Source organism: Chelon labrosus, assembly GCF_963514085.1.
Source record: "Chelon labrosus genome assembly, chromosome: 6".
Classification (NCBI taxonomy): Eukaryota; Metazoa; Chordata; class Actinopteri; order Mugiliformes; family Mugilidae; genus Chelon; species Chelon labrosus.
This window is the reverse complement of record NC_140342.1, coordinates 4,130,318-4,157,983: the sequence shown is the minus strand read 5'-3', so window position 1 is coordinate 4,157,983 and position 27,666 is coordinate 4,130,318. Positions and strand designations below refer to the sequence as shown.

The 27,666-nt window shown below is 41.3% G+C and overlaps 1 protein-coding gene across 1 annotated transcript in view; it reads left to right on the top strand.

Annotated features, from left to right (window-relative positions):
- The window catches only part of brinp2 (bone morphogenetic protein/retinoic acid inducible neural-specific 2), a 121,586-nt gene extending 94,946 nt beyond the window's left edge, over positions 1-26,640 (top strand). The window contains exons 6-8 of the mRNA XM_084545977.1: positions 17,982-18,204; positions 23,342-23,648; positions 23,949-26,640. Coding sequence (XP_084402103.1) covers positions 17,982-18,204; positions 23,342-23,648; positions 23,949-24,770 — 1,352 coding nt within the window. The 3' untranslated portion in view covers positions 24,771-26,640. The remainder of the gene's footprint in view (positions 1-17,981; positions 18,205-23,341; positions 23,649-23,948) is intronic.
- The last annotated feature ends 1,026 nt before the right edge of the window (positions 26,641-27,666 follow it).

Genomic DNA, 27,666 nt, shown 5'->3' with positions numbered 1-27,666 from the left:
CGTCTCATGGTCCCTGAAGGTGGTGGAGACTGGATGAGTCAAGATCCTGTGGGACTTCCAGATATAGACTGACAAGCTGGTGATGGCTAACCAACCAGACAGTGGTGGACAAACAGCAGGGGGGGGCAGTAGTGATAGATGCAGCAATCAAGAGAGAATAAGGCTCTAGAAATACCAATGCTCAGTCTGAAAGAGGAACTAGAAAAGATGTGGAAGACAACCAAAGTAGAGCTAAGTGAATGATGGGATTACAGTCAGGAGGTAGCCAGAGATACCAAACTGCCATTTTTTATTTTTTATTTTATTTAACCTTTATTTAACCAGATAAAAGCCCATTGAGATCAAGATCTCTTTCACAAGGGTGACCTGGCCAAAAAGGTCAGCAGCACGAGGCACAACAGCAGCACATGTCAACACAGACCACAAAGAGCAACAGACAGGACAAAACATGCAATCCTAGAGATGTAACAGCAGTCCCAGTCAGAGACGTGGGAGCAGTAGCACAACAAACAAATCGAGATTTGAAACACAGGCACTGTTCAATGAATTTCTGCTGCCTGTCTTTCAGGATAGAGCGGAAGGCTCCAAGTGAAATCAGTTTAGAGAGTTGTAGCTCAGTCTGTATAGTATTCCATGCCAAAGGGGCGGCAAAGCTGAATGCTCTTTTCCCAAATTCGGTCCTTACCCGGGGAGCAGTTAAAACAAGGGTTGAACAGGAACGCAAGGCATAAGAACTGCTTGTTTTCTGCAATAAAACACACAAATAGGAAGGTATCAAGCCTAAGAGAGCCTTATAAATTAAAGTCAGCCAATGTGCATATCTGCGTGCACTCAGAGAAGGCAAGTTCGATTTCAAGTACAATTCACAATGGTGGGTGAGGCGACTACACCCTGTGACGAATCTCAGTGCCGAATGAAAAACGGTGTCCAAAGACTGGAGACATTTGGATGACAGTGAGTGTTGTAACACTCAATGTAACATAGTGATGATGCCCAGAATGATGAATTCATTCAGCTGATGTAAAATATATTTGGTATTTAAGCAGAGGTCATATTAAACTTTGAAGTAAAACAAAATAAAGATGAAAATTACAAGGCACATTTGACATCTCAAAACATCTTTAAAAGGGCTGAGGCTCTGCGAGTTGACCAGTTTAAACTATCAACTAGACTTTGTTTAGATGATGGTCAAGCTTCGCAGATCCCATGAAGCTGATGACATGCTGGGCAGTGCTTTCTTCTGAAAAGCTCATATCTTGTAAAGAGTCTGCCATACCACCTTTTGCTGCTGATGTGGGCTTTTCAGCTTCCGCTTGCCTGACCGGCTGAACCAAGGCTCTCCTGGCTCCCAGTCCCAATGCAGCTCTCTGGAGGCTCAATTAGACACACAGCCTATCAAATGTCATCACAGCATGTCTGTGTGCGCGCGTCCTTTTGTGTTTTTTTTTCATCTCTGTGTTAGTGTGAGACACAGCTGCGTACGACCATGCAGAGGGCCTTCTGGTTAATGAGGTGCTCATTAACGAGCCTCTGCAGCCAAACACGGCTTTTCTTTTTCATTTCAAGGCCCTGTAAAGTTCATCCTTTCTGGAATCAAGTTTCACAAGGTGAAAAGCTTGAGAGTCAGATAGAAAGACAGACGCCAATAGTAATATTTTAAAGTAATTTATTCAGAGACACAGGCTAAGATATATGAATTGTCCTTAAAGGACAGAAGTAGCCTTGTAGTTAGAATAATAGGACGTGAAACACAGGGGCTGTGTGCCCAAGCAAGATTTCCAAGTTGCATATTGAATAATATATCTAACAAAGTTCTGATGTTGATTTGTATGAATGTGTGTTTGTGTTTGATTAGTCTGTAGTCAGTAAACCATAGACTGTATACAAATACGGACAATGTGTCCCCACTTCCTTGCATTGTCTAATACTATTTTCCTGGGGATACGGGTGGCACCATTTTGCGAGTTTGAAGCCAGAGTGTGCACAGTACGGTCAGAGTGGAGCCACAGGGAGCCCCGTTATCGATGACCCGCCCACACTTCCGCCATACTCACGCGTTTTCATTTAATTAATACTGCACTCTGATCTACCTCCACCAGTTACAAAGAAATGTTGGATTATACACTGTACTTATTTATTTATCTATTTTTCCCAGCTCTCTCGGCCCCACGGGACCGCTTCACGGAGTGGTTGGCATGGCAACTGGTAGTCATCATGATGTCAAATGACCAATTAAAATGAAAATGATCAGATAAATGGACACTTGAATATGCATCAGCATTATATTAACTACCTAAAATGACTGAAAAAAATATATGTATTTGACATGTATTTTAGTGGCATCCACTGACATGGAGGGGGTGGAGCTTATGACCTATACTGCAGCTAGATACCAGGGGGAGCTCTACTTGATTTGGATTCACTTTTGAGGAGATGTTCTGTCGTCCATCTTTATACAGTCTATGCAGTAAACACACAGGATGTTAATTCAGGACTAGATGTGACTGCTTTATTAAAACAAAGCAACCTTGCTGGTCGTGACCCCCTGTGAGTTCATTCATTCACTCATTCCTCTTCTGTACGCTTGTCCTGTGAGGGGTCACGGGGGGGCTGGAGCCTATCCCAGCTGTCATCAGGCAGCCACCTTTCATTGCGTGGTCATTTGAACAGCCTCCCTTTTCTTAAACTTCAGCGCTAACTAGTGCAGAACACCAAACCAAACTATGCAAAAACAATGTGTTCATTTGATGCCTGGAACACCTCTAAATCCGGACCGGGCAGTAAGTGTGTTCTCTGGTTGAGCCGCTCTCTTACTTCATCAGACTCAATGGAGATGCTCTTAAATTCAAGTGTGAGCAGCATTTAGGATTAAAATGAATGTAACAATGTTGCGGTTCAATCCTGTTACATCAAATAGTGCAACAGGATTGTAAAAGTTGTGAAGTTTTGGGACAGGTTCAATTACATGAGTCCCGTGGTTGCGATCAAATGTTGAGTTTTTCCCTGAGAGAACCTGAGGGAGCTCATATTAGCAATGTAGCTGTGTAGCTGAGAAAAGTAACAGAAAAGAGATGGTTTTCAAGTGTGCACTGTAGAATGACAAGTAGGCTCTACAACGTGTCTGCTGTCTCCTCCTATCACACTACATTACAATGCAACTAATACCCAGTGCATGTCAGCCTGTAGTGTGTTTGGTTAGTTGTTTCAGTCAGTGCCTCGTGTACACCTAGGCCCGAGAAGCAAACTCTCAAATGTGTAAGCACTGCTCCATCAGCTCGGGCGGTTAACGTCAGTCACTTTGTAAGCTGATTTCATTAATGATGAAGCTTAATGATGTTTGTCTAAGTTTACATCAGCCAGAACCTCAGTCTAGCCAGTCAGCAGACTCAAGTCATTATGATGGATAGATCACCTTTCCTTTCGCACCAAATGACATGGGATGTTGATAGCCCCTCATCAGTCACCTCAGCGGTGACATCCTATTGGTAGAAGACAATTGGGACTAAATTTACCGTTCATTTACCGTTCATGAATTCTCAACAGGCTTTTCATCATTTTTTATTTTAATTATTTTTTGTTCTCTGCAGTAAAGGTTAAGTGTGGGAGGCAGTAATCAAAATCCACCTCACTTCTTGAGCAGACGTTGACCGGTGCTAACAATTGCCGAATCCCTTACAGCGATCTCTATTTCTCTTGTTCTCCCAGCCAATCTCTTTTAATCTGTCTCTCTTCCTCTCGACCCTCCAGCCCCTGCGGGGAACAAAGTAATTCCCGTTGCTACAGCACAGACAGCTCAGTGCAGCCTAAACCTCTCACAAACAGCACCTACATTTACTCGGCCCTGGGCCCCTGACACCTCCGACATCTTACAGAAGGAGCTGAAACACTTCTTTCCTCCTTCATACTGGAACAACAAGAATGTGTAGCTCGCTACAAGCCCCTCGTTGTTGAAGCTCTCACCTGTAATTGCTGACACGTCCACCATAGGACACCATCTGCTAGGCAGTGTCAAGGCTTGCGCTGCGGAAACTTAACGTCACTCAATAGAGGCTAAATCTGGCATCCCAGCAGAACGCAGACAGCACAGCATGCGTAGACCCTCTGTAACAATGTGCATACTCATATTCTGTGAATACCTACAACTCTTTTACAGAGGAAAACTCTGTTCATTTGTGTCTTCAACTTGTTTGAGCATAAGGGTTCAGGAATTCATGTGCTTGAGAGTGGTACATTCCATAAAAACCTCACTGTCTTTCTTTTACCACAGTTTCTAAGAAGCACAAGGTGAATGGTGTTCATATCAGCTTGTAAATTAAATAGTTATACATGAGTAACTGTTATGGACCTTCTTTTTAAGAACAGGACACCGACAGTTATACACATGGTATCATATTTTACGTTGTTTATCTTTCCAAAGGCTTGAGTTCTGACTATTTGAAAAAGTGGCATAGACAACATTTCTGACAAAAGGCCTGGAAGTAGAAAACATAATTATTTCTCTTTCTTCATTACTTCCCTGCTAAAAGGTTTTGTGGAATTACCTGTGACCTTCTACAACAACTCACATGTCAGTATAATGTACATTTCCACAGCACTTGTGTCATCAGAACAACAATGGAGTCATTGTTCACCACACTTATGCTCCCAGTATGCGAAACATATTTTATACTCTAATTAACTCCTATAGTCCTATAAGTTTTTTATTAAAAAACAAAACAAAACAAAACAAAATCTCCAAATTCATTCAGTAATAATGCCACTGCTGCAAGACTAAATTGAACAACCTTGGGCTATACTGATAAAAGACACTTGGGAGGAATTTGAAATAAAGTGTCTTTGTCTTTGATTTGAGAGAAAATGTTAGGTCTGGACAAAGTGTTCCGTCTAACCAAAACTGTGAGTTCTTCATCTAGATTAAACGGCATCAAATAACACTGGGAGGTTGTAATATAACAGTATCATTACAATCCATCAAATGGAGAACGTGAACGGCAAATCTGATCAATCCATCCAACAGTGGGGTAGTCAGAACATTTCACTGTGAACCTTGGACAAGATGAACAACTTACTGTTAGTGCAAAAGCAAATAAACAAACGAACCAAATGGTGATTAGTTGGGTAGGTTGGTAGGTTAGAGTTAAAAGTCACAGGATCAGCAAAGCCTATTGAATTCATCCTTGAATGACAATTTTAGGATATTTTTATCTGGACCAAACTGACAAGCTGACGTTGCAGTCTCTAAAGTATAAAACTCATAGTAGAATTAAACATTACAAACAGGGGAGAATATGTACATGTTCATGTGGGGTTTAAGTTACATTTTATTCAAGTATTTCATATGTAGAAACACATGCTTGGGATTTGTGGCGTTTCAGACAAAAGCATGGATTCAAAGTAGCTCCAGTGTAAATAATTTCAAACTGCTGGCCTTTCTGCGTCACAGATCGGCTGCTTTTAAATTTGGCTCCATAACCTTCACACATAAAAGGAACCCCGTGATAACGCGGAAGGTGTAAAAATATAAACACGGCATTGCCATAACTTGGGATCATTTGCAGCTTGAGCGGGTGCACCGTTAAAAAACATCTGTCTGCAGACAAATGCAGCGCTGGCCCATCTGGGTTCCTTTTACTATCCAGGACCTTGGGAGTATTCAAGGTTAATGTCCCCTTATTAGGAGCAGCCATCAGACCTCACAACGGCTTCCCCTTAATGTATGAGGTCCACATGTTAAAGAATGCCTTACACTGGTTGAGTGGAGATTTGCAATCATGCATATGCCCTCCATTTATCCTTTATTAATAGTGAGGAAGCCGCGGCACGCTTTCTGTACGGCTGACAAGTGGAACCAAATACGGCTAAAATATTTTGGTAGCTTTTTTTTTTTTAAATAATAAAAAATCTGCTTGAGCCAGAATGTAAGTAAAGATGGGATTTCTCAAATCCCTTTGGGGATACACAGCAACAACATAATTGAAAATCACTGATGCACAGTGCATGCAGTAAAAAAAATATTAACTGAGAACTATGGTTGTACGTCTGATCAAATGCAAAGTATTGTTAGCCGGTGGTGGCAGATTGAAAAAGAGAAAATTGCTTTGAAGACCATTAAAGGGCAAACGAAACACATCAAATATGTGAAACAAGTGGCTTGTATCTGATCAGAAATAAAAAGCAATTAAAGTAGTCTCCAGTGGCCACGCTGGAAGACGAGGTGAAAAGCCTGCCATTAAAGAGATGAGGTGATATTTGATTGAATCATTTATGGGGATAACATTTTCATGTCTCCCCAGGAAAGCATTTACTCTATTTGGTTGTTCATACAGAAGGTGGCAGGTTAAGAGAGCTTGAGTGACCCTGTTTGCTAAACCAGATGGTCTCATTTTCTATTCCTACACAAGGATGTTGTGTGTTCCAAACTCAATACATAAAAAAAGTGTATCCGGCCTGTTCTAAACAGCCAAATGTTTTTAGACCAACACAAAGACTACCTTCATCCTAATGGCTGTCTCCTGACCTTTTCAAGACCTCTTTGTACACTTGGATGTCTTTGTAGTTTTGACATAAGGAATTGTAGGAACTGGGATAACAGAAATTCTTATTTTTTTCCTTTCAGCAGTTCCCTTCAGGGGTTACCACAGCAGATTATCTCCTTCCATCCTGCCATGTCCTCTGTATCCTCTTCTCTCACATCATCTACCTTCTCTTTGGTCTCCCTCTAGACCTCCTGCCTGGCAGCTCTAACCTCAGCATCCTTCGACCAATATATTCACTGTCCCTCCTCTGAACATGTCCAAACCATCTCAATCTGGCCTCTCTAACTTTATCTCAGCTGTCCCTCTAATGTACTCATTCCTGATCCTATCCATCCTGGTCACGCCCAGAGAAAACCTCAGCATCTTCATCTTCAGCTCTGCTACCTCAAAGCTCTTCCTCCTGTCTTTTCCAGAGTCCCAGGTTAGTGTGTGCACGGAGCAGAACGGGGAGAGCAGGGAGAGAGTTGAGGGTCTTAGGGCAGGACGCAGTGCAGGTGCCGTACCACACAGTGATGCAGCTGGTCAGGATGCTCTCAATGGTGCCTCTGTAGAAGGTGCACATGGTCGAGGATGGGGCTCTGGCTTTCCTCAGTTTGCGAAGGAAACTGGCTTTGTTTGCCAGCGATGCGGTGTTGGTAGTCCAGGAGAGGTCCTCTGTGACATGCACACCCAGGAACTTGGTGCCGTTCACCCTCTCCACAGCAGCACCGTTGATGGTCAGAGGAGCATGCTGGGTGTGCGCTCTCCTCAAGTCCACAACAATCTCTTTCGTCTTCTCCACATAGAGATAGAGGGATAGAGGGTCTCCGCACCACATAGGCAGTCTAGCCAGTGTAGTTGGTCTCATATCTGTTGCTGATGAGACCCACCACAGTCATGTCGTCTGCAAACTTGTACACAAATGTGATAGTTTTGTAAAAATTAGTTCCACACCCCTTGCCACTGACCGCATAATGTAAAGATGTAGCCTTTTGATCCGGAAATTCTTTTTTTTTTTTCCTATTTCGCAAGTTTGTTGAGTTGGGAAAGTGGAAAAGTATTGCAATTACTTTTTAAAAAAAAAAATAAATTATAAAGTAAACAAGTTTTGTGTTATTTTTTTCCCACCCTTTGGTAAAATACAGCATTGCACAAGCAATATTATTTGCACAAAAAAAAATAACATTCTGTTACTGTATGTACTTGTAAGAAGGATGGTAAGATTTAAATTAAATTTTCTTTGGGAAGCAGATTGATTATGTGCATCAAATATGTCAACCCTGCATACATAAAATACATCTCTTTTACAAATGCTACAGCGTGGTTTAGTAGTGATATTTCACTAGATGCATGATTTTCATTCATTTACATCCGGAAGAATAATAATTTTTCAGCCCCATTCTCGTCTCTACAAACAATCCAGTGCTGATTCCCCACTTCCGTCATCCAAACACCCTTCAATTTATTCCCCCGCAGCATTACTCTGCAGTCCGCAGGAAGTAATACCCTGCACATGTCACATCTCTACACAATATCTCAATCACAGTGGATGGCAGGGGGAAGTGAACCACTAATGTTCTGATGTTCTTTAATGGCTGCTGTTAAAATGTCCTTGAGCAACCTCCAGCTGCTCCACCGGAACAGCTCAGTGGCCGACAAAAAAACACTGCTGTGTAACTGGGCGGCTCCCAGCAGCCGGTCATCCAAGGACCCCGAATGCGTGGAACCGCGCAAGTGTGAAGCAGAACATTGCTGAGAAGACCGTATGTCCTCCGTGGATAAATAGGAAAAAAAATATAAAGATTGAGAGATTTTTTTTCCCCTCAGGTGGAAGCAGCTTGAAAATGTCTCGCTGGATATAACCGTCTGACAAACTCCCCCCATCCCCCCACGCCCTTCCATGTTCAACTAAATCCATTATCCATTTGTTGATCTCTCCGCAGGAGTGCTGGAAGTAGTTCATCCACAAACTGCTCTGCTAAAGGAAAATTGGCCTCTGAGCATGGTTGTTTCAACTAGGGGCAGCTGAATTTGACCTGAAAAAAAATAAAAAAATAAATAAAATAAAATAAATCACTACCACAGTCTGGAGGAAGAGCAGATACTGCGCATGGTGTACTAAGCCTTCAGACCTGGACCAGATCAGGATTTAAAATGGCTGAATTTGTTTCATTCATTAATTCCAGTTGAACCAGATCAGAGCATTCGTACAAGGGGATGAAATAAATCTGTGCAACATGTTCAACTTGAAATCAGGAAATTTGAAATTTGCATCTTTGACCACACTCTCTGGGGACCAGAGTTCAAAGAAGGTGACAAATCCATTGTTCATATTCAGATGTACTGGTCCAGAGTAATGTGCAGCTTAATGCTTCTGCATCAATTTGACGCCGTAGCTACAGCAACAGCCCAGGCCCTACGCAGACCATAATGCTGTAGCCTGATGTGCACCTCCCCACAAACGTAACTACGCGTCGCAACGATGCAGACCGAACTGTGATTGGTCCGCTGGGTACTAGCGTATTTCTCCTTTAGCATTTCTGTCCGCTTCTCCATCTCCACAATTTTCGAATTGATTGTTTTGGATCAATAAAGATGGGACACATCGAGGAAAGGTTAACTGAGGAGGTTCAGAGATACAATGTTGTATGACTCATCTTCTGTGAAATTTCGAAAGTGAAGCAGGAAGTAAAAAACGAAGTGACTAACCTGACAAAAAAAGCCACAGCGCCGACTGGCGTTTTGGAGGCATTTTTACAGCGTAAGCCAAACTGACACACAAGTATAAATGGCTCAGAACAGCACCAGTACTGTCTAAGTACAATAATTTTGATATAATTCATGATAAGTACAAGTCAAGTTAAAATTGTAAAACATGCCTAATAGTCAGTGTAGAGTGATGCTGTGTGTGTAGCACCTTTTTTGGCCATTCCGCAATATCAAGCCTCGTCATCAGTATAATAACGGCTTTACCTGGCTACTGACTCCACCCTTGCCCTTGTATCCAAAGGACTTGGATAATAATACCACTTAGCTTACTGAGTGTGAATGGTGATTTTGTGAGACTCTGTGCTGTACATAAGGAACCCCTCTGTGTGTGTGTGTGTGCGCTGAAATAACATGTACATATACATCAGTCATTCCTCAACAAAGGTAAGCCATAATCAGCTTAACTCAAACCCACAAAAACCAGCATGCTGGCTGGTGCCATTTTTTTCTCTTTGACATTTTTGCATCTCACACAGTCCGTGTTTTTATGAGTCAAGGTGCAGAGGAGGTGTGGACTGGTACACTTCTTCGCCAACCTTGAACAAGAGGGAGAATGGTGCCCCTTGTTGAGATCAATCTTCTTTATGACTTAGCTGAGGCTGAAGGTATGACACTGAAGGTTTTTTTTTTTCCTTCACGTCACAATCACCCACACGAGGCCAATAAGCGCTCACGCTGATGGCATTACTGCCCCGGCTTGTCATGCCTGCGCACTTATTGCTTTTCCAAACAGAAATGATTCTCATTTCTCACTTAGACGATGGGTTGGAGAAGGGACGCCAGGGGATGTGTTTTAGATGTTAAGTGTGAACCTGTCACTTACTGTGTGTTTGGATTTGTGTGTGTAATAGCGTGGCGGAGCTTTTCTGGGACACGCAGCGGTTTCATTCAGCTGATGTGGTGCCAGTGCAAAGTAGGTTGTTTTTAGTGGCTTTTTGTGGCACAAAGTTGAAGTTCCTCAAGAAGGAAAGCCAGACCTCCCCTGCAGCAGCGCCTGCCATGGCGGGAATTGGTCTGTCGTTTGGTCTATTTGCATTCCACAGAAAGCTGGAGCTTAGTGATTCGTGTGAAAAGAGCTGTTAGGACATGGAGTCCTGTCATCGCAGGGGGAGGACAGAACACAGAGAACCTGTAAAGAAATTGTGGAAATCTGACTTTGACTCCTGACTTTAAAGCCTAGTGACTTTGAACAACTTGTCATCCTGCTCTCACTGAAGATGGAACGCGACGCTTCATACTCCACGCATATTAGAAATTACAACAGATAATGGGAATGACATATGCCACACCTTACCATTTTATATAATTCAAATATTTTCATACGACAAACACATTTTGAAAGCATTCAATATTTCTATTAATTTGGTGTACTGTATCAATTTAACTAAACACTGATTAAATTACAACAACTGACAAATGAATACTACTACCAACATAAAGCATGAACATTTCCTCCCACTGCTTTCCTCCAACGGCTCCATCTCCATGTTAATGCACCGACCATATTTTCCATTTGGAACATGATGTTCTAAAAATACTCAAATTTAGGTCATTACTTGATCTAAGACTGAAAAAAAAAAAGGGGGTCAGTCAGGTCACGGTCTGAGGCAACGCTGATGGGGAGGCTGCAAACCTCTCACTGCTGGGATTGAAAATGTAATGTACTGTAAGTTAAAGAAAAAGACTAATTAGCATCTTTTATTTTCTAATTATGTTAGAAATTGTTATGTGAAAAATGCCAACAAAAACCTTTTGTTATATTTGGAAAAAAATCCTTTCATACAACTTTTGTTTAACTCGATGAGTTTCGCGAACAAAAAAAAGAACATGTGTTCTTTTTCTAAAGTACATGGTAAAAGCCCAGCACAACTGTGCCCAATTTAGTGATACTCCTAAAGCCTACCCTTTTATCCGTAGAGATGAATACAACTTTAATTACTGTGTTAATAATAAATTGTTCAATGTATAGTTGCTTATGAATTTATGAGTTCAGCTTAAGTGGAGTACAGAGAGTACTCTTGTCCGCTAGAAGGATTTTCAACTAATTATGGGAGATGTGTCTGGAAAAAAAGAAGTGAGTCTTTAGGGGATTATGAGCTAATCAGAAAACAAAAGGCTTACTTTATTAAGAAGCAAATGTAATTAGTGTGCATCGTAATGAATCACTCACTAAGACCAATTTTCTACTGTTCATCTCTACCTGATCCTTTTTGACTTCATTTATAGATACAAATGGGCAACAGTAGATACCATAAGCATATTATTGCTGGTTATGTATTAGAGATTTAGAGATCTATCAAAATTGTGGGCAGTTAAATGAAGCTTTAACACTCTATAGCATTTACATTTGTGCTGCACGCCTCCATAAGGCCCGCACATACTGAAAATGAGCATTAACCACCCTGGCTCTTTCTCCCTATTCTTCACATCAGTGATAATTTCTGCACTATCCCAAGATAATTACTTGACAATTTACTTTTTCCTTTTTTTAGAACAAAAAATTCCCAATTTACTTTGAGGATTTATATTCTGAGTACGTAAAGTGATTTTGAAAGTATCGAGCCACTGTTCCAAGTGATCAATCTACCCACCGAGCAATGACCGAACTCGCTTAAGAAACCATTTCAAGCCTAGCTTTTAATACAGAGGATCTATAGAGACAGCCAGACATAAAATCCTCCCTGCTAACTATTATGTGAGCAGCAGTGTCAGCGACGTATGATGGATGGCGCCTTTAATGTGTTACAGACACTTTGAAGAGATGGAGATAGCAGCTTTCTCGACAGCTCTGGACCCTCTGTTTTCCGCTCCGTCTCTCCCAACCGGCGTCACTGCTTTGGCAAAAGAGAGAAGAGAGAAAGCGCCGCCGCTTACGCCTGAAGACATCTCAACTCCAACCTTATTGTCTTTGTCGTGTTTGCAATTGAATTAAAAGCACAGAAGAAGAAAGATGATTATTGAAGTTGTTGTTGCGAGAAGTCGTGTGGGATTTAATGAGAGGCTGTCTGCTAAGATGTGACAGACAGACAGGGGTACTGCACAGGAGAGGGAAAAAAAAAAGGCACGTTAAGAGCTGTGAGATGTTCTAGACACCGGTGTTCACCGCTATATATGACAGTTGCAGTTGTAAACCTATCAAGTCTAATCCCAGCTATGACGGAGACACTGTGACAGAGTTTATATGCAGTGGTTTTGGGCTGATTTATGAACAGGCTTTTGACAGACTATTTTAATTGCACGCAGCCTCACAGAATCAGCCAATATGAAGAATGTAAACTGCACATGCTCCATTTATAACTTTCAATCCTTTAAATCCACATTCACTCCACAAATCCTCCGTAACGGACGGACTGATTGTCAGACTAACGATGGACAAAACTGTTACAGACTAATTATTTCATCAGCTTTATTTTTCCATGGTTAAGCCAGTGGCTAGTGGGTGTCCGGATGACAGATAACAGATATCCATGTGAAGTCTCCCCTGTTCCTGTCGTTGTTCCGGCTTGAGAGTTGAAGATGAGATGATGTACATCAGGAGAATTTAAGCATGTTAGCTTACTAACTAGTTATAATAGGTATGCACCTGTGAAGGAAAATCTATGTCAATAGCATCTTAAACATAGAAGTAGGCCTTCTCTTGAGCCAACATTTAGTTTGTCAGTTCTGCATCATTCTAAGATAATGACCAAAAAAAACACACAAGCACACACACATTCACACACCAGTGCCACGCACTAGGAGCAACTGGGGGTTCAGTGACTTGCTCAAGGACACTTAGGCTAACCCCCTGGTTTGTGGACAACCCGCTCTACCTTCTGAGCCACAGCCGCGCCCCTACACAGTGATTTACACTTACAGGCTATTAATGAAAAGATACTTATGAATACTGTATTCCATTTCAAACTTGAAAGCCAGCCCGTACTTGTGGGGGAATATTGATCTGAAGTTGCTCCGTTGGGAGCTGATTATTCCCAGAAAAAGAAAAATGCTACCAGGTCAATCAAATCATATGTACAGGCTTTATACAGGGCTCAACAGAACCAGAACAGCGACGCAGTTATCACACATCATCATCGGAGGTCTGAAGTCTTTTTTTGTCTTGTATAGGTTGAAACACACCCCTGTGATAAAATCCAAATGGCACGTTACCAGACTCATCTTCTGGTTACGACCAGCGATTCCATTTCTGTTAATAGATTTAAATCTTTCCCACTCGTTCTTTAGGTTCAAGACACGGCCTCTTTTGTTTAACTCATTCATCCATTTGATTTCAGTTTAGCTGTTAGTGATGAGGCAGTATGTCATAATACACTTCAAACATTACTATCAAAATGAATTCTTAATCAGAGGAAATCACCAGCCATTGCTTAATAATTATAACATCTGGTAATCATCTCTCTACAAAGCTCTTCTTTGTGGAGACCAATGGGAATGTCATGATTTTGCAGGTCTTTTTCAGCTGCAAAAACTTAAAGTCAGGTATCCAATGAAGGTCCTCCTCTGGGACCCATGGATTGTTGTAAAGATTTACTGGAAATCCATCTGATAGTGTCATTTCCTTTTGGTCTGAAGATCTGGATGTAGTGAACCACAACACTAGGTTGGTTACAACCACGAAACAATCAACACTCTTCATATGGTTGACTTCCCTTAATACTGTAGTGTGTATAGCTGTTTGGGCTCTTCAAAACTCAGCTCTGACTTTTCAATACTCCATGTCCTTGTACGGAGTTAGATGAACGGGCCTCAGCCAGCCAGTCACTTAGCTGTCGTCTCTGCTTGATGATGGCATGAATCACTAACTCAGCCCGGAGATTGAGATTTTGGGGCTGCGCGGTCACCTATTATGGAAAATAACCCCCCCCAGCCTCTTTATCTGATAGATTTTGAGTGAGTGAAATTGTCCATAAATTTGGGACATGGAGTCATAAATGTCAGGAAAGAGGAGGAAAACAGACAGACAAATCCCTCCAGCATGATGGCAGCACTAACGATTACTACTGAGAGAGAAAGAAGGAGGCTTGGGTGGAGTAATGCATGCTGGCACATTGAAAACAAGACTGGAAGATTTGCACGTAGAAAGAAAGGCTAAAGAAATATGATACATGCTGCAGACATTTGTGTTCACGTGTATCATCAGGCTCAAATCTTTTCAGCAGCTGGTTGAACAATCGGCTTTCAATCCATCTAAGATTCTTGGTTGTATTGCCAGACATTTTTTGACAGGCATGGTTGTGGAAATTCCGCCATTAACTATTTTAAACAACTACATTGCCACCCCTCAACAAACCAGTTAGTTATGATGGCTGTTCCAGAGATACTGCAGAACATTTTGCAGTCCTCCAACCTCAGCTACAATACATGAACCGCCGACTCCCATGGAATTTGGCACGCCCTCTTCTTGCCGCCATTTTCTTGCCCTGTACCATGCGGCTGCTGGATGATCAACAGGATCAGTATTAACTACTTGTCATTCAACCTCCACCTCCACTGTATACATATATTTTTTGGTTTATTAATGGTAGCACAGTTGTTTGTCTTTTTGAAGAAGCCTTTAACCCTTTTTGACTTTTTATGGTCGCTATGCATAGCCTACCAATGCAGTACGTGTCTGTTAGGATTCTCAGTCATCCAGGTCATGGTATATCCAAGAAATCAGGCAACTGGACTTGTCGATGTTTTCTTGAAGACTTTCTCATCCAAGTGACCTCTTCAGCTCTAAATGAGTCGTGGGTGGAAAATCTGTGGGAAGAGACTCCATGGAGTTCATTAGGATACCATTCATTTGGTGAAGAAAACAGGATCAAAACAAATTCCTCCAATTACAAGTGAGTATCAGGTCATTGCAGACCCTAGTCATGTGAATTTGAGGTGCTCGCCACCCACAGATGTTCCTAATAAAAAACAAAACGTCTTTGAGAAACCCAACAAGCCCAGTTGCCCTTGTTTCAGTTTTGTTTTATAAAAAAAGAAAATGTGAGCTAAAGATTGTGTTGCATATTTCGGAAGCCCATCTTAATTGCATTTCCAATCAATGATCAATAATTGCTGCTTTGTTCCATTCAATATCTTGCAATTCAACTTTACATCTTGTCCACCGCCGTACACAATGAACTCTTTTCACTCAGCTCAGTGTAGCTTTTAATGCTGTTAACATCAGTTAAGGTGAAATGAAACAGGCGCTTACCAGCTGAGAAATGCAGCCAGCAAATGGTCATAACACAGTTAACGATACCCTACCAATGCAGACTCACTGAGTCAGCATAGAAACAAAAAGAGATGAGGCAGCAGAGTAGAGTAGCAAGAGATACAGAAACAGACAGGAAGACGCAGAGAAAGAAACCTCAATAGAGAGAATGAGACAACCTGGACTCACTAGTCCAGAAGAGAAAGATCACGCAGAGGGAAAGAGGCAGACGTACACAAAGAGAAGGATTGAGGAAGAGAGAAAGAGGGCGAGGGAGAGAGAGAGAGACCATTGTGTCATCTGGGATCACTGAGCGCTGTAATAGGCTTGAGTCTCGTCAGTTGGGCTCAGCTCAGGTCGGCTTGGCTGCAGATTTCTGCACTGTCTCCCTGCCAATAACAACACATGGGAATATGATTTTCCGGCAGACCCAGAACAATCCTAGAAGGTCTCACTTAGCTGGCTCTGGGAGAAAAAGAAATAATAGGTTCAAGTTTCCCAGAGGCTTCACACTGGCATAATATTTGCCCACTGGTTCATAATGGAACTAAAATGATCTTAACACCGGAACGCTCTTGGCAAACCCAGCACAGGGTACAAGCTGTGTCTTCTGTGCCGATGTTATTCTCACTGTAATTTACTCTGACTGTGCCCAATCTTTTTATGTTGGAGATCCTGCAAGCACACACACGCTTAGTGTATATACACATACTGAATCTACTTCCTCAATTTGGCTGGGGTAGTAGCTGCCGATGTGTCTAGTAGAACAACGTAAGTGCTGTTCTGAGTAAGGTGCCTATTTGTTCTTTCTGGCAAACCACGTAGCATTATACACACTCCAACCAATAATGCTCCCACCAGCTATTTCAAGCTTCAGTCTGAAATACAGGGCATCCAACTGTGAAAACAACATCTCAGAAAGTATCAGGAAGCCAGGAGAATTAGTTTAAAAAGACACTGTGTTGTTTCAGTTGAAGAAAGTAACACAACCTTATTTTCTCAAAAGAAAACTATATTCATGAGCAATTAAATAATGGGGGGTAGGGTACACAGCTAGGGTACACAGCTTTAGACAGATCATGCCCACAATCATAAATTTATATTACAAGTGGTGGTTAGCACTGATGCCTCACAGCAAGAAGGTTCCGGGTTCAAATCCATGGGCCGACTGGTCCTTTCTGTGTAGAGTTTGCATGTTCTCTCTGTGTCTGCGTGGGTTTTCTCCAGGTACTCCAGCTTCCTCCCACCGTCCAAAGACATGCTGGTTAGGTTCATTGGTGATTCTAAATTGACCGTAGGTGTGAGTGTGAGTGTGAATGGTTGTCTTCACAGGACAAGCGGTTACAGAAGATGAATGAATGAATGAAAGTCACCATGTGGTTACAGCAGCAGTTCCAATCACAAATGAATGTAGCATAGTCGCATCCCCCAGAAACACTAACTTCTGGTAACATTTAAGAAGCACTATGAAGCTATACTGTATCTCTGTGTCTGTGGTATCCTGCACTCACTCTCGGTCTTTAAGACAATCAGCTCGAGCATACCTAAATACAAGACATTGTCATTATCACGTGATTTCAGAATATGGCCACAGGCGTTAGCTAGGTAGTCTTGTTCATTACTGCCTTTGAACGCTGATAATTAGACAAACAACTTTGGTTTAATGTGAAGTATCACTGAACCACAAATGTAATTTGCTGTACTGTAGTGTATCCTCATTTTAGATCGGTTATATCTGTTGTATTAGTGTTAATATTGGATTTTAATTTGATGTCGCTACATTTGCATAGTTTGTTGACATCTGATAAGACTTTACATTTTAACATGTTTATTTTACATATAGAAAGCGGTTGAAATCATAAATGTATCTGCATTAAACATTGCTTTTTTCGCCATTGGTTTCTTTTGACACATACATGCTGCAGCCGCCTTAAGAAACTGCTGTAAATGACATCCACGGCAGATCTTTGGATGCTTGTATTTCAAATGGAGATGCCACAAAGACATTCGACAATATGCCTGTATCAGTCTATTCCGCTTGCGATTGTGGAGTCTCTTGTTTGAGCTTTTAAAGTAGGAATTACAACATAAACATAATGCCGTCTGAACCTGAAACCATATGTTCAATCATCAGATAACTAGCGTTTCTGAATGACAATGTTGCAAATGATGCTGCTGTGAATATGATGGGTTTCTAATGGTGAAGTGAATGAGTGTAACTGCAGATTGAAGCACAGGTGTTTACTTTTTAATGGCAATTCAATGGAACATAACAGTTGCTGTTTGTTTTTGTTTTTTTATTCTAATGACACATCAAACTCCCCCATCTCCTTAGCCATTATCTATGAATGTCATCAGGGATAAAACAGAATGTGGTGAAGAGGTTTGCAGAGCTATTAAAGGGTATTGCAATAAATTACTCAAGTGAATCTAATTTTGTTTGTTCTCTTTTTCTTCTTACTTCCCCCCTCCTGTTTTTTTTGTTGTTTTTTTTGTTAAATTCTCTGCAGATGAATTCAAAGCTTTCCTGAAACGCTTGCCCACTGACCGGTTCTTGAATGTGTCCACGGTCGCCAAGTTCTGGTCAGCTGACTTGACCCTCCAGAAGCGCTACGTCCAGCTGGAGTCCAGCACTGCCCTGGTCCTGACCAAAGCCCAGAAGATCGTGAGGAAACTGTTCACCCTGAGCAAACGCTGCCCGAAACAACCCCGCATCAGCCTGCCCCGAGAAAGGTAGCCCAAAGGGACACACAGACAGAAAACAAAGGTCTAATTTGTCATTACTGTGAGTTCAGATGGCTGCTTTGTGCTGATTCATTGCAGCTGTAGGCTTTGTGACAGTGCAGTTCAAGTGGGGCACACTGGGAAAACCCAGAGCTCTCACTGTGGAGAGAACTTACAGTAAGTTTTAAGCGAACCCTAGAAAGTAATGCACAGGAGTGTGGGGAAACATAACTGTGGAGTCAACATTTGCTCCCTTTAAATTGATTCTTATCCAAAACATTTGTTGATCTCTGTATTGTGTCGTGATTTTGGGAGTTTTTCTCTGCTGCCAGTAGATCGTACAGTTGTACATACAGTATGCCTTACTGTACAAAAACAGTTTTTGGACAGAATAGCTGCAGCTCCAGGGAGATAGCTGTACACTGCATGTTTCATGTACTCTCCAACTGTACAAAAGTAAAAACAAAATATCCTGGAGACTGGTTGGTGTTACTGCAACTGAATACTTGATAACACAAACCATGCAGTCATCTTAGCATACTGTATTTCAAGAAATATAAGTGAAGTAATAGCTTGGAAGCCAGCTCAACTTCCCCCGGCCACAAACACAACACTTTTCAGTGAACAGTTGGTCTGGAGTCGCCACACTGGGAACTGATTAAGCTCCAACAAGATCTGCTAGGCCAATCAAATTGATTTTGTTTAGCTTTTCTGTATGATTCAATGTATTGCATAACAAGTCCAGTAGCCAAAAGGTTAGATTGTCACGCTGCCATTCTAGCCTCCTTTAATAAAACCACATCCACGCTAGTTTAGCTGTGGTACCATACTAACCATTCAGTAATCTACACACAAATGACTAGTAAAATTCAACATGTAGGCTTTTTTTTGTTTTTGATTTTTAAATGAAGGAGACATCTGGTACATACAGACATACGGGCTGTTTAATTAAAATCACACAAGCTTCCTTGCATGTGATTCATTCGCTGCATGTGTATGTATGAATGAGCTGTTTTTGTCAGCTGCTACGATGTTAGAGAAGAGTGTGACATGAAGCAAAGCCGCTATTGAGACTCATACCTGGAATGTTGCCGTGACATATGTTTATACACATATGTGGGACAATAAACTAGGCTTATACATTGTGTGAAGTAGGAAGGAGATCCGTTAGTAATTAGTAGACTTGATCCACCTAAGTACAGGAAGTATTATGATGTGTAGTAAGGAGGCAGGACCCAGGAAACAAAAGGACTCTGATGAAACTAAACTAACAAACCAGGAGCATACAGCATTGAACTCTCAGGGAATGGAAATCAACAAGTCCAAATAAAAGTAATCAACATGGAAAACATAATAACCCCAAAAAGGGACACAAATGTCCAAACATGAGGAACACTGGAGACATAATACCTGAGGAAATACAGCTTGGAAACACAGAGAAGCAAACACACTAAGGGACAAGGGTCAAAGGAGAAAGACAGGGCTATATAAGTATATGTTTACATTGATCAGCCACAACATTAAAACCACTGACAGAACCTGACATTCATGTGGATGTTTTTTAGACATGAAGCACCCACCTAGACCAGACCAGGCACCCCCACCCCATAGCAATGACAGTCTTTGATGGCAGCAGCGGTTTAGGAACAACATGAAAGGACATGACCTGGCCTCCAAATGAAACCAGAAACCAAACTGGATGGTTAGAGGGGCTCAGTGAAAGTCAGTTTAATAACATCCAGCATTTGAAATCAGAAAGACAAGCCACAACATAAGGACACTGGAGTCACTGCCAGTCATTGGAACATACAGTTGTGGGCTATTTGCATAAATGTATAATATATCTGAGGATTAGCTGACACAATGGGGATATATAAATGGAAAATAAAATAGGACCAAAGAATTGACCACTGCGAACACCACATAAAAGAGGGATTAAGAATAACGGGAATGTTCCCATTACAACAGAAAAAGATCTGTAGGAGCAAAACCTGTCAAGAGCAGAGTCCTTAATACCAGCACAGTATTCAAGGCAATTTGTCAGGATATCGTGGCCAGCCATGTTTAAAGCACAACTCTGATCCAGTAGAATTAGGATTGAGGAAGCTTCAGCATCAGCTGCAAGCAGTAAATCATTTGTAGTCTTGGTGCTGTGCACTTCACTGATAAGCTGAGAATTGTACAGAACAACCCAGTTTGACACAAGCAAAAGGTACAGCAACAGCAGGCTAAATCACTAAAGTTACAATCAAATTTATAGCAACAAATAAAAACCAAATGAAGCCAATAAAAAATTAATTCTTTTACAGGGATGGACAATAGAAAGGCTCCATACTTGTGTTGTCAGTGGCATTAACAGCTCTGTCATCACTATGACCAAAGCTGTGGCCGTTCAGTCGCTAACATTTCTAGCATTAGCAGGGAGCCAGCTGGATATTGTGATCGCTTTCTGTGGGACAGAGGTGATAGGCGGTTTATGCTTCTGTGTCAGTTTGACAGCATAGCTATGGTGACAGCCCAAACCCTACCCAGACCTTAACGCCGTAGCTAAACATTCACCTCCTCGGAAATTTCCACTTTAGTATTTCCGACTGCTACTCCATCGCTGCAATTTTCAAATTGATTGCGTTGGATCAATAAAGATGGACCGCACAGAAGAAAAATTGACTGAGGAGGTTCAGTGGTACAAGCATTTGTATGACTCATCTTCAGTTTCGGCGAATGTTTCAGACGCCATTGTTAAAAGTGAAGCAGGAAGTAGAAACAAAAATTAACTCGACTGGCAAAAAAGACACAGCGCCGACAAGCATTTGGGTGGTGTTTTTACAGAGCAAGCCCTACTGACGAGCATATAAGTATCAATGGCTTGCATAAGTGTAGGCTACAGCATCTAGTCCCGCAGAGGCATAAACCGCACTTAACTCCCTTGGGCATTTTTTTTTGCAGAAACATGCAGGTATTTCAGAAACACACCTTCTGATGAGCAGGTACCAACACTGTAGCCGAAGAGACAAAAACACCACTGTTGTTGAAACAACCAACTCCTAATAATTTGACAGGCTAACTGACTCCCTTTGAGGGAATTCTACAACTGTGGTTGATTTCCGAGCAAAATATCCCTACACGCTTCACTCCTGTCATTGCGTGGCAGTTTTGTCAGGCAGAAATGATGACAGCCCTGTGAAAAGGGAGGGAGGTTGAATAAGAATGACTTGAACAGTCAGAGAAAACGTTCACGAGACATCGGCAGACAGAAAGGTAACGTAGTAAGAAAATGTGGGAAATGGAGGAGAGCTCTAATGATGGAATGGGGTATAAGAGAGAAAGAAAAGGAAAGATATATAAAGGGTCTTGTTACAGGTTGTGAGAAGCCTTTGTGGGGTGAGATACGTGGCGTTGTGACATGCTGTAATCAAGTCCTCCCCTGGACTGACATCTTGGCACTTGTTTACAGAGAACTTTAATTTCCCTGACAGTCGTTTCCCTCCACCGTTCACTTCCTTCCCTACTAGCATTCTGTCTCCGTTCTTGTCTTTATTTCTCTCAGTCACCTTTGCATCGCTTTGCTCTCACCTGTCACTCAGACTCTTAACCTAGTTTGTTGGGGACTGCTACTGCTGAAAAAGCACATGCTTTTTTTTTTTTTTTCTATTTCCTTCCTTTTGTGCACAAGTTCATTTATCATCCTTCATTTTTATATATCTACACAGGCCTGGGGGGGAAGGAATTGCTGGAGCATTTAAGCAATGTTGTGTGTGATTTCTTGAACTTAGCCCGGGGATAGAATCTCTGCAGAGCCAATTTTCAGTCTGAACTTGTAGCTACTGTTAACTCACAAAAGTGGATGATAATTTATGTATGTCTGCATTTTCAAAATTGTCAAATTACCATAAATCACCTTTTGTTAGATTTAGATTTACATGCTTAGAAACAGAACGATGGACCATTGATACTTGCAAGGAAGTATCTGCCTAGGAAGATCCTGCAAAATCTTTTCTAGGTAATTAGCATTCCAGAAAGATAAAAATGGAGAAATATGATTGGTTTGCTTATTGTTTATTAGGGATTTATGGTGGTTTTCACTTATTGAGCTACAATTTGGGCTTTCCAATTAGGTCTGTGAAGTCTTTCAGATGAGCACTCCTTGATTTTGTGGATTTCCCACATTGTGGAGTTTGCTATGTATTTGCAGGATTCTCCCTAGATTTTAGTCAATAGTTACGTACAGTTTCCTGACATGGTTTTCAATCTTTAAAAGAAAGCACTCAGTATGGTAAACAACTTTCAGCCTTCCATCTTAAGCACAGACATTTCTTTTTCAGTTTTCTCTTTGTGTAGTGGGGGGAAGTTTGACAGATCCTTTCATTAATTTGGTCTCTGCACAAATACAGTAAAGTCTATAGGACTCCGATCCATAATGAGAGAGTTTTGTAAAAGCAAGTGTTGTCTATGCAGTTATTGCAAATTTGCTCTTTTGTATAATTATGCCAAGTGTGAGCACGTGCAGTATCAGTTTAATGAGCTAGGCCCTGAAATGACATAAGTACTGAAACTTGAGGTACCCCAAATGTCTTGCTAGTGTATAGGGAGCAGACAATGGACACAATATAGTGCCTGGGCATTTATCAATATGCATTCTTGTCTGTACTTGTGTTCTTGTGGACTTGTGAAACGTCATCACTTGCTGCTAAGGTACCGTTCCAATTCAAAGTACTGTCTGATCATGTACAGTCCAAATACTCGCATGTCTACTTGCTCCGGTTTTATCGAGGATACTTTGGGAGGTAACTTGTGTTGACTTGGTACAGTCTGGTATCCCAGATCATATACACTGCTGTTCCAGTTGCAGAATGAGCCTCCCTTCCTCCAGAGTCTGTACTTCACAATCAGAAGTCCAGAGTTCATATATTTGGTATTAATAAAAAGCCTCTGTTTTGCAGATTGGACCCTTGAATCCACCTAGGACTGTGCCGAAAAACGCTACCCAGTTTACTAGTTTAGTGTGGCACTGAATAGTATCACAATCAGCTGTGAATACTGCTCTCCATGGTCTTACATGGACTATATACTTGTAAACCAATGAGGACATGCCTTGCTTTATGTATTGTACAACTGCATCCGTGTGCTTTCTCTTACTGCTCTGCAGGCCCGTCGGGTTTTGGCTGAACAGGGCTCAGTCTTTGCTCTACTGCAATGAGCATGGAGTGCTGGGCTCCTTCTCTGAGGAGGTAAAGAGCTGTACTTGCCCCACGGAGCAGCCTACCTGCCAGGGAGTTATTCCATGCGTTGTGGGCACTTCCTTCACCTCCTGCTCCCTTTGCGCCACGGACAACGCCACTCGCTGCGGAGCCTGTCACCACGGGAACCTCCTCCATCTTGGCTCCTGCCGACCAAGCATCGCTGCATCTCTGGACCACTATCTAAACTTTGACTTGGACATGCCAGATGCTGAGGTTCTCGCAGCTCCTCAAATATGTATTCCATTGGTTCTCAAAATTCATACAGTACCTATGATTACGTTAATTATCATGACCAAAATCAAAGGGCACATTGATGCTATTTCTGTTAAAATTTTCCACAATTATTCACCTTTGATAAAGTGCTAGAAAGAACAGAAATTCAGACTACTCTAGACTCTTGCAGACTAGAAATTTGTAACAGAGAAGTTTGAGAACCAGTGCATTTGATATGCCTGTGATGGTCTGACTGCTCCAGGTTGCATGGGAACTCACACTTTACTAATCTCTCTTCAGGTGAAGTACCTGCTCCAGCGACTGGACAGCAGGATAGAAGTCCATGCCATCTACATCAGCAATGATGTTCGCCTGGGAAGTTGGTTCAATCCTGCTTGGAGGAAGAGGATGTTGCTGACACTAAAGAGCAACAAGAATAAGTCCAACCTCATCCACATGCTGATGGGCATTTCTTTCCAAATATGCTCAACTAAGAATTCAACATTGGAGCCAGTGCCTGCGGTTTATGTGAATCCTTTTGGGGGAAGTCACTCAGAGAGCTGGTTCATGCCAGTGAACCAGCCTGAGTTCCCTGACTGGGAGAGAACTCGACTGGATGCCTTCGCCACAGCACAGTGCTACAACTGGACTCTGTCTCTGGGCAACAAGTGGAAGTCCTTCTTTGAAACAGTGCACATCTACCTGCGAAGCCGCATAGTGACGGATGATCCCACAGTGAATGAAACCCTCTTCTATGAGCCGTTGGATTTGGACGACCATACCGCCAATCTGGGCTTCATGAAAATCAACACACTGAAAGTCTTTGGATACAGCATGCACTTCGACCCTGAAGGCATCAAGGATCTGATTCTCCAGCTGGATTACCCCTACACGCAGGGTACGCAGGAAGCCGCCTTTCTGATGTTGCTCGAGATGAGAGACCGGATTAACCGTCTGTCTCCACCGGCTCCGCAGCCACTAGACCTTTTCTCTTGTCTGCTGCGCCATCGCCTCAAGCTGTCGGCTGGAGAGGTGGCACGCATTAAGGACTCTCTGCAGATCTTCAACTCCAAGCTGCCCAATGCTTCCCCGGAACCCGAGCTGGCCCAGTTGTGCAGCTAGCTGGCTTAGCACACAAACCACTTTCAGATACAACTCATAGAAAGTGGAGTTGCTGCTTCCGGGACAACCTTAGTGAGATGAACCTCTTGGATCCAAATCGTCTGGATTAACGGAACATCCACTCTGTCTGAAGACATAATGTATGATGGGTGTTTCTTTGGGTCACTCATAACTGGTTTTCTAGTGTCACATTTTTATCTTTGACAAACAGAGTTATGTCCTAGACTTTTGGGAAAGCAGCTGATACGTGGACTCTCTTTCAGAGGCTGCTCTGTATGAGCCTGGAGGCCTACTTTTGCTATTACTGCCCTGCTTTTGGCAAGCTGTGTGACTGGACAAGGCTACGAGGCTCTCTTACACCAACAGTTTTTTTGTGATTTGGAACTTCCGAGAGACGATGTCATTAACTATACCTAAGACCTCTGCCTTGCAAAAATAAAGATGATTTTGATATGTAAGGAGGAACTCGCAAGAGGTCTTCAAAAATGAGTTAGTAGAAGAGTATTTCCCCTTTTCTAACCCTATTTTCTTTGGCTACAGAACAATCTCGGGGAAAGGGAAATGGGATAATATTATATATGTGATGACTGAGTTGTTATGTTATGCTTAACAGTTAAATTTGATAATCCTGAATCCCTGTTACTGTCTTTGAATATTTCTTTTTAATCCCTACCTTCCATCTTATCTGGCATTTGAAAACTTGTAAGTATCTATGCTTAACATCCAAGTGAGAAGCCTGTTAGTGATGTTCTGTCCTTGGTGGCGTGTCTATACCAAAAGAAGGTGAACACATTGGCAAAGTGAATGGCAAAATATTGTAAATGTTGATTTTCTTTTCTTTTTAGCTGAAAACGAAACCTTCTGACATGATAACAAAAAGGTCTGCGGATATAGCGCTGTACATAACGCTCCATCTAACTCCAAGTTGTGGACAAGTGCACATTGCTTTTTAGATAACCAAGTGCAAAGGCAAAAAAGAAAAAGAAAAAAAAAAATACAAAAAAAAATAACTGTTTATAACAAAACAAACTCATGCCTTATATGGAGAGTCAATATTAAGATAAGAAGCACATTTAGTTTCTGTGGTTGGTTTCCCAGCAAAAAGTTGTGTTGCTTTTTATATTTCAATATTTCTACCAAGACAGAACAACAGACACATTCTCCAGAATTCGTGGTAATGTAGCTTTTTGTTTTTCCATGTAAATGCCAGTCACACTTTCAGCAGTTACTTGATTTTGTTTTGGTGTTGTAAAAATTTTGAGTCACTATTCACAGTGCACAGCAGTACTTACTCACTGTAATTGTTCTGCAAAATCCTTCTATCTCCAATTAGACAAATTTGCCGTAATTGATAGAACTTGTTGGATTTTTATTATGGTTTTAAAATGTTTGCAATGGTTTTGTTTAGTCTCAGGTCAATGCAACTATGTTGGTTTTTGTTTTTTTACATTTACAATGTCAGCTGCAGTTACCAAGGCAGTTGGAGTTACAAGGTTTCTGCAGGGCAGTGATGGTGCCCTTGGGAGCTGCAAACTTACCCGAATGATACTTGATATGATTTTACATTTGCTTCACTAATTTCTCACTGAAAGTCAGTAAACCTTGTATGTCATTTTCAGCGGTTCTTCTGTGCTCAGCTTGCTTAAGTAAACACAAAGTGGTTTATCTACTTGGAAGCCTTTTCTTTGTTTCCAAAAATTGCTGCCAACTCAAAGTGTTATAACACATGCACTGAATTAACACACTGATGTATAATACGGGACAGATGGTTTTTGGTGTGTTGACAATTAAAATTTATGCCCTTGAGATATGTTAAGCTTGAGATATATTAAGCTGCCAAATGTTATTGATATATATTCAAAAGGAAGTAGCGTGAAATTTAAAGAAACTGTCATCTTTCTTAATTTTTCTGTATTAAATGATTTAGGTTACTACAACACAGATGGATAAGAGACTTACAAATACCAACATTTATTTAAGATAAATCATATGTTTTGTTTACAGTTAATTTTTCTTACATAATATAGTTTTTATGTGCAACGCTGTATAGGAAATGTCTCATTTTTAAATGGAATATTACTAGAGAACAACAATATGATGATAGGACAAAGTTTTAACACAAAAATGACAAATGTGGTTGTGGTGTTGATGTCACTGGCACATGAAATACTATTTAAAGCAGTGTAGGACTTCTTCTGAACAACTTTCCTTGTCTTTCTTGGGATTATCCTGCCCCGGAATCTCTTTCTGGACTGATCCCCAAGAAGCACCTGAAAAGCACAACATAGAGGACAGACATACAGTCTGTTACTTTGTGATGTGGTCTTCACATCATGATTGTTGATGACAACAACACAACACATACCTTTGAATATACTGTCTGAATCGGTTGCAACTTCTTTTTAATCATTCGGGTAATAATGGGCAAAGGGTAGGAGAAGAAGACAAACCGCCAAACAGGTTAGCTCAGTAAAGCTTTCCACCAGAAATACAGCTAAACAAGCAAAGAACAAGGTCAAGGTCAAGGTCAAGGTCAGGTTTATTTATATAGCACCTTAAACCAAAGTGCTTTACAATTAAAACAATCACAATAGAACATCAGATAAAAACACAACAAAGTAAAATAAACATACAAGCATAAAACAATAAAAAAAAACACTAAAACCAATAAAAACACAATAAAAACTATGATGATAAAACTTTCAGTCATGGGTTAAAAGCCAGGGAGAAGAGGTAGTAGCTACAAGAGTAGTCAATGTGAAATAATCGTAGCTGGTTTTAGAAAATAACAAGCGTTTTTACCTTGGTAACTACTCTGAAACTGCTGTAATCTAGCTAGATATTTACTACTGAACAGACACAGTAAAAAAAGATAATAACAAAAACACATGTCACC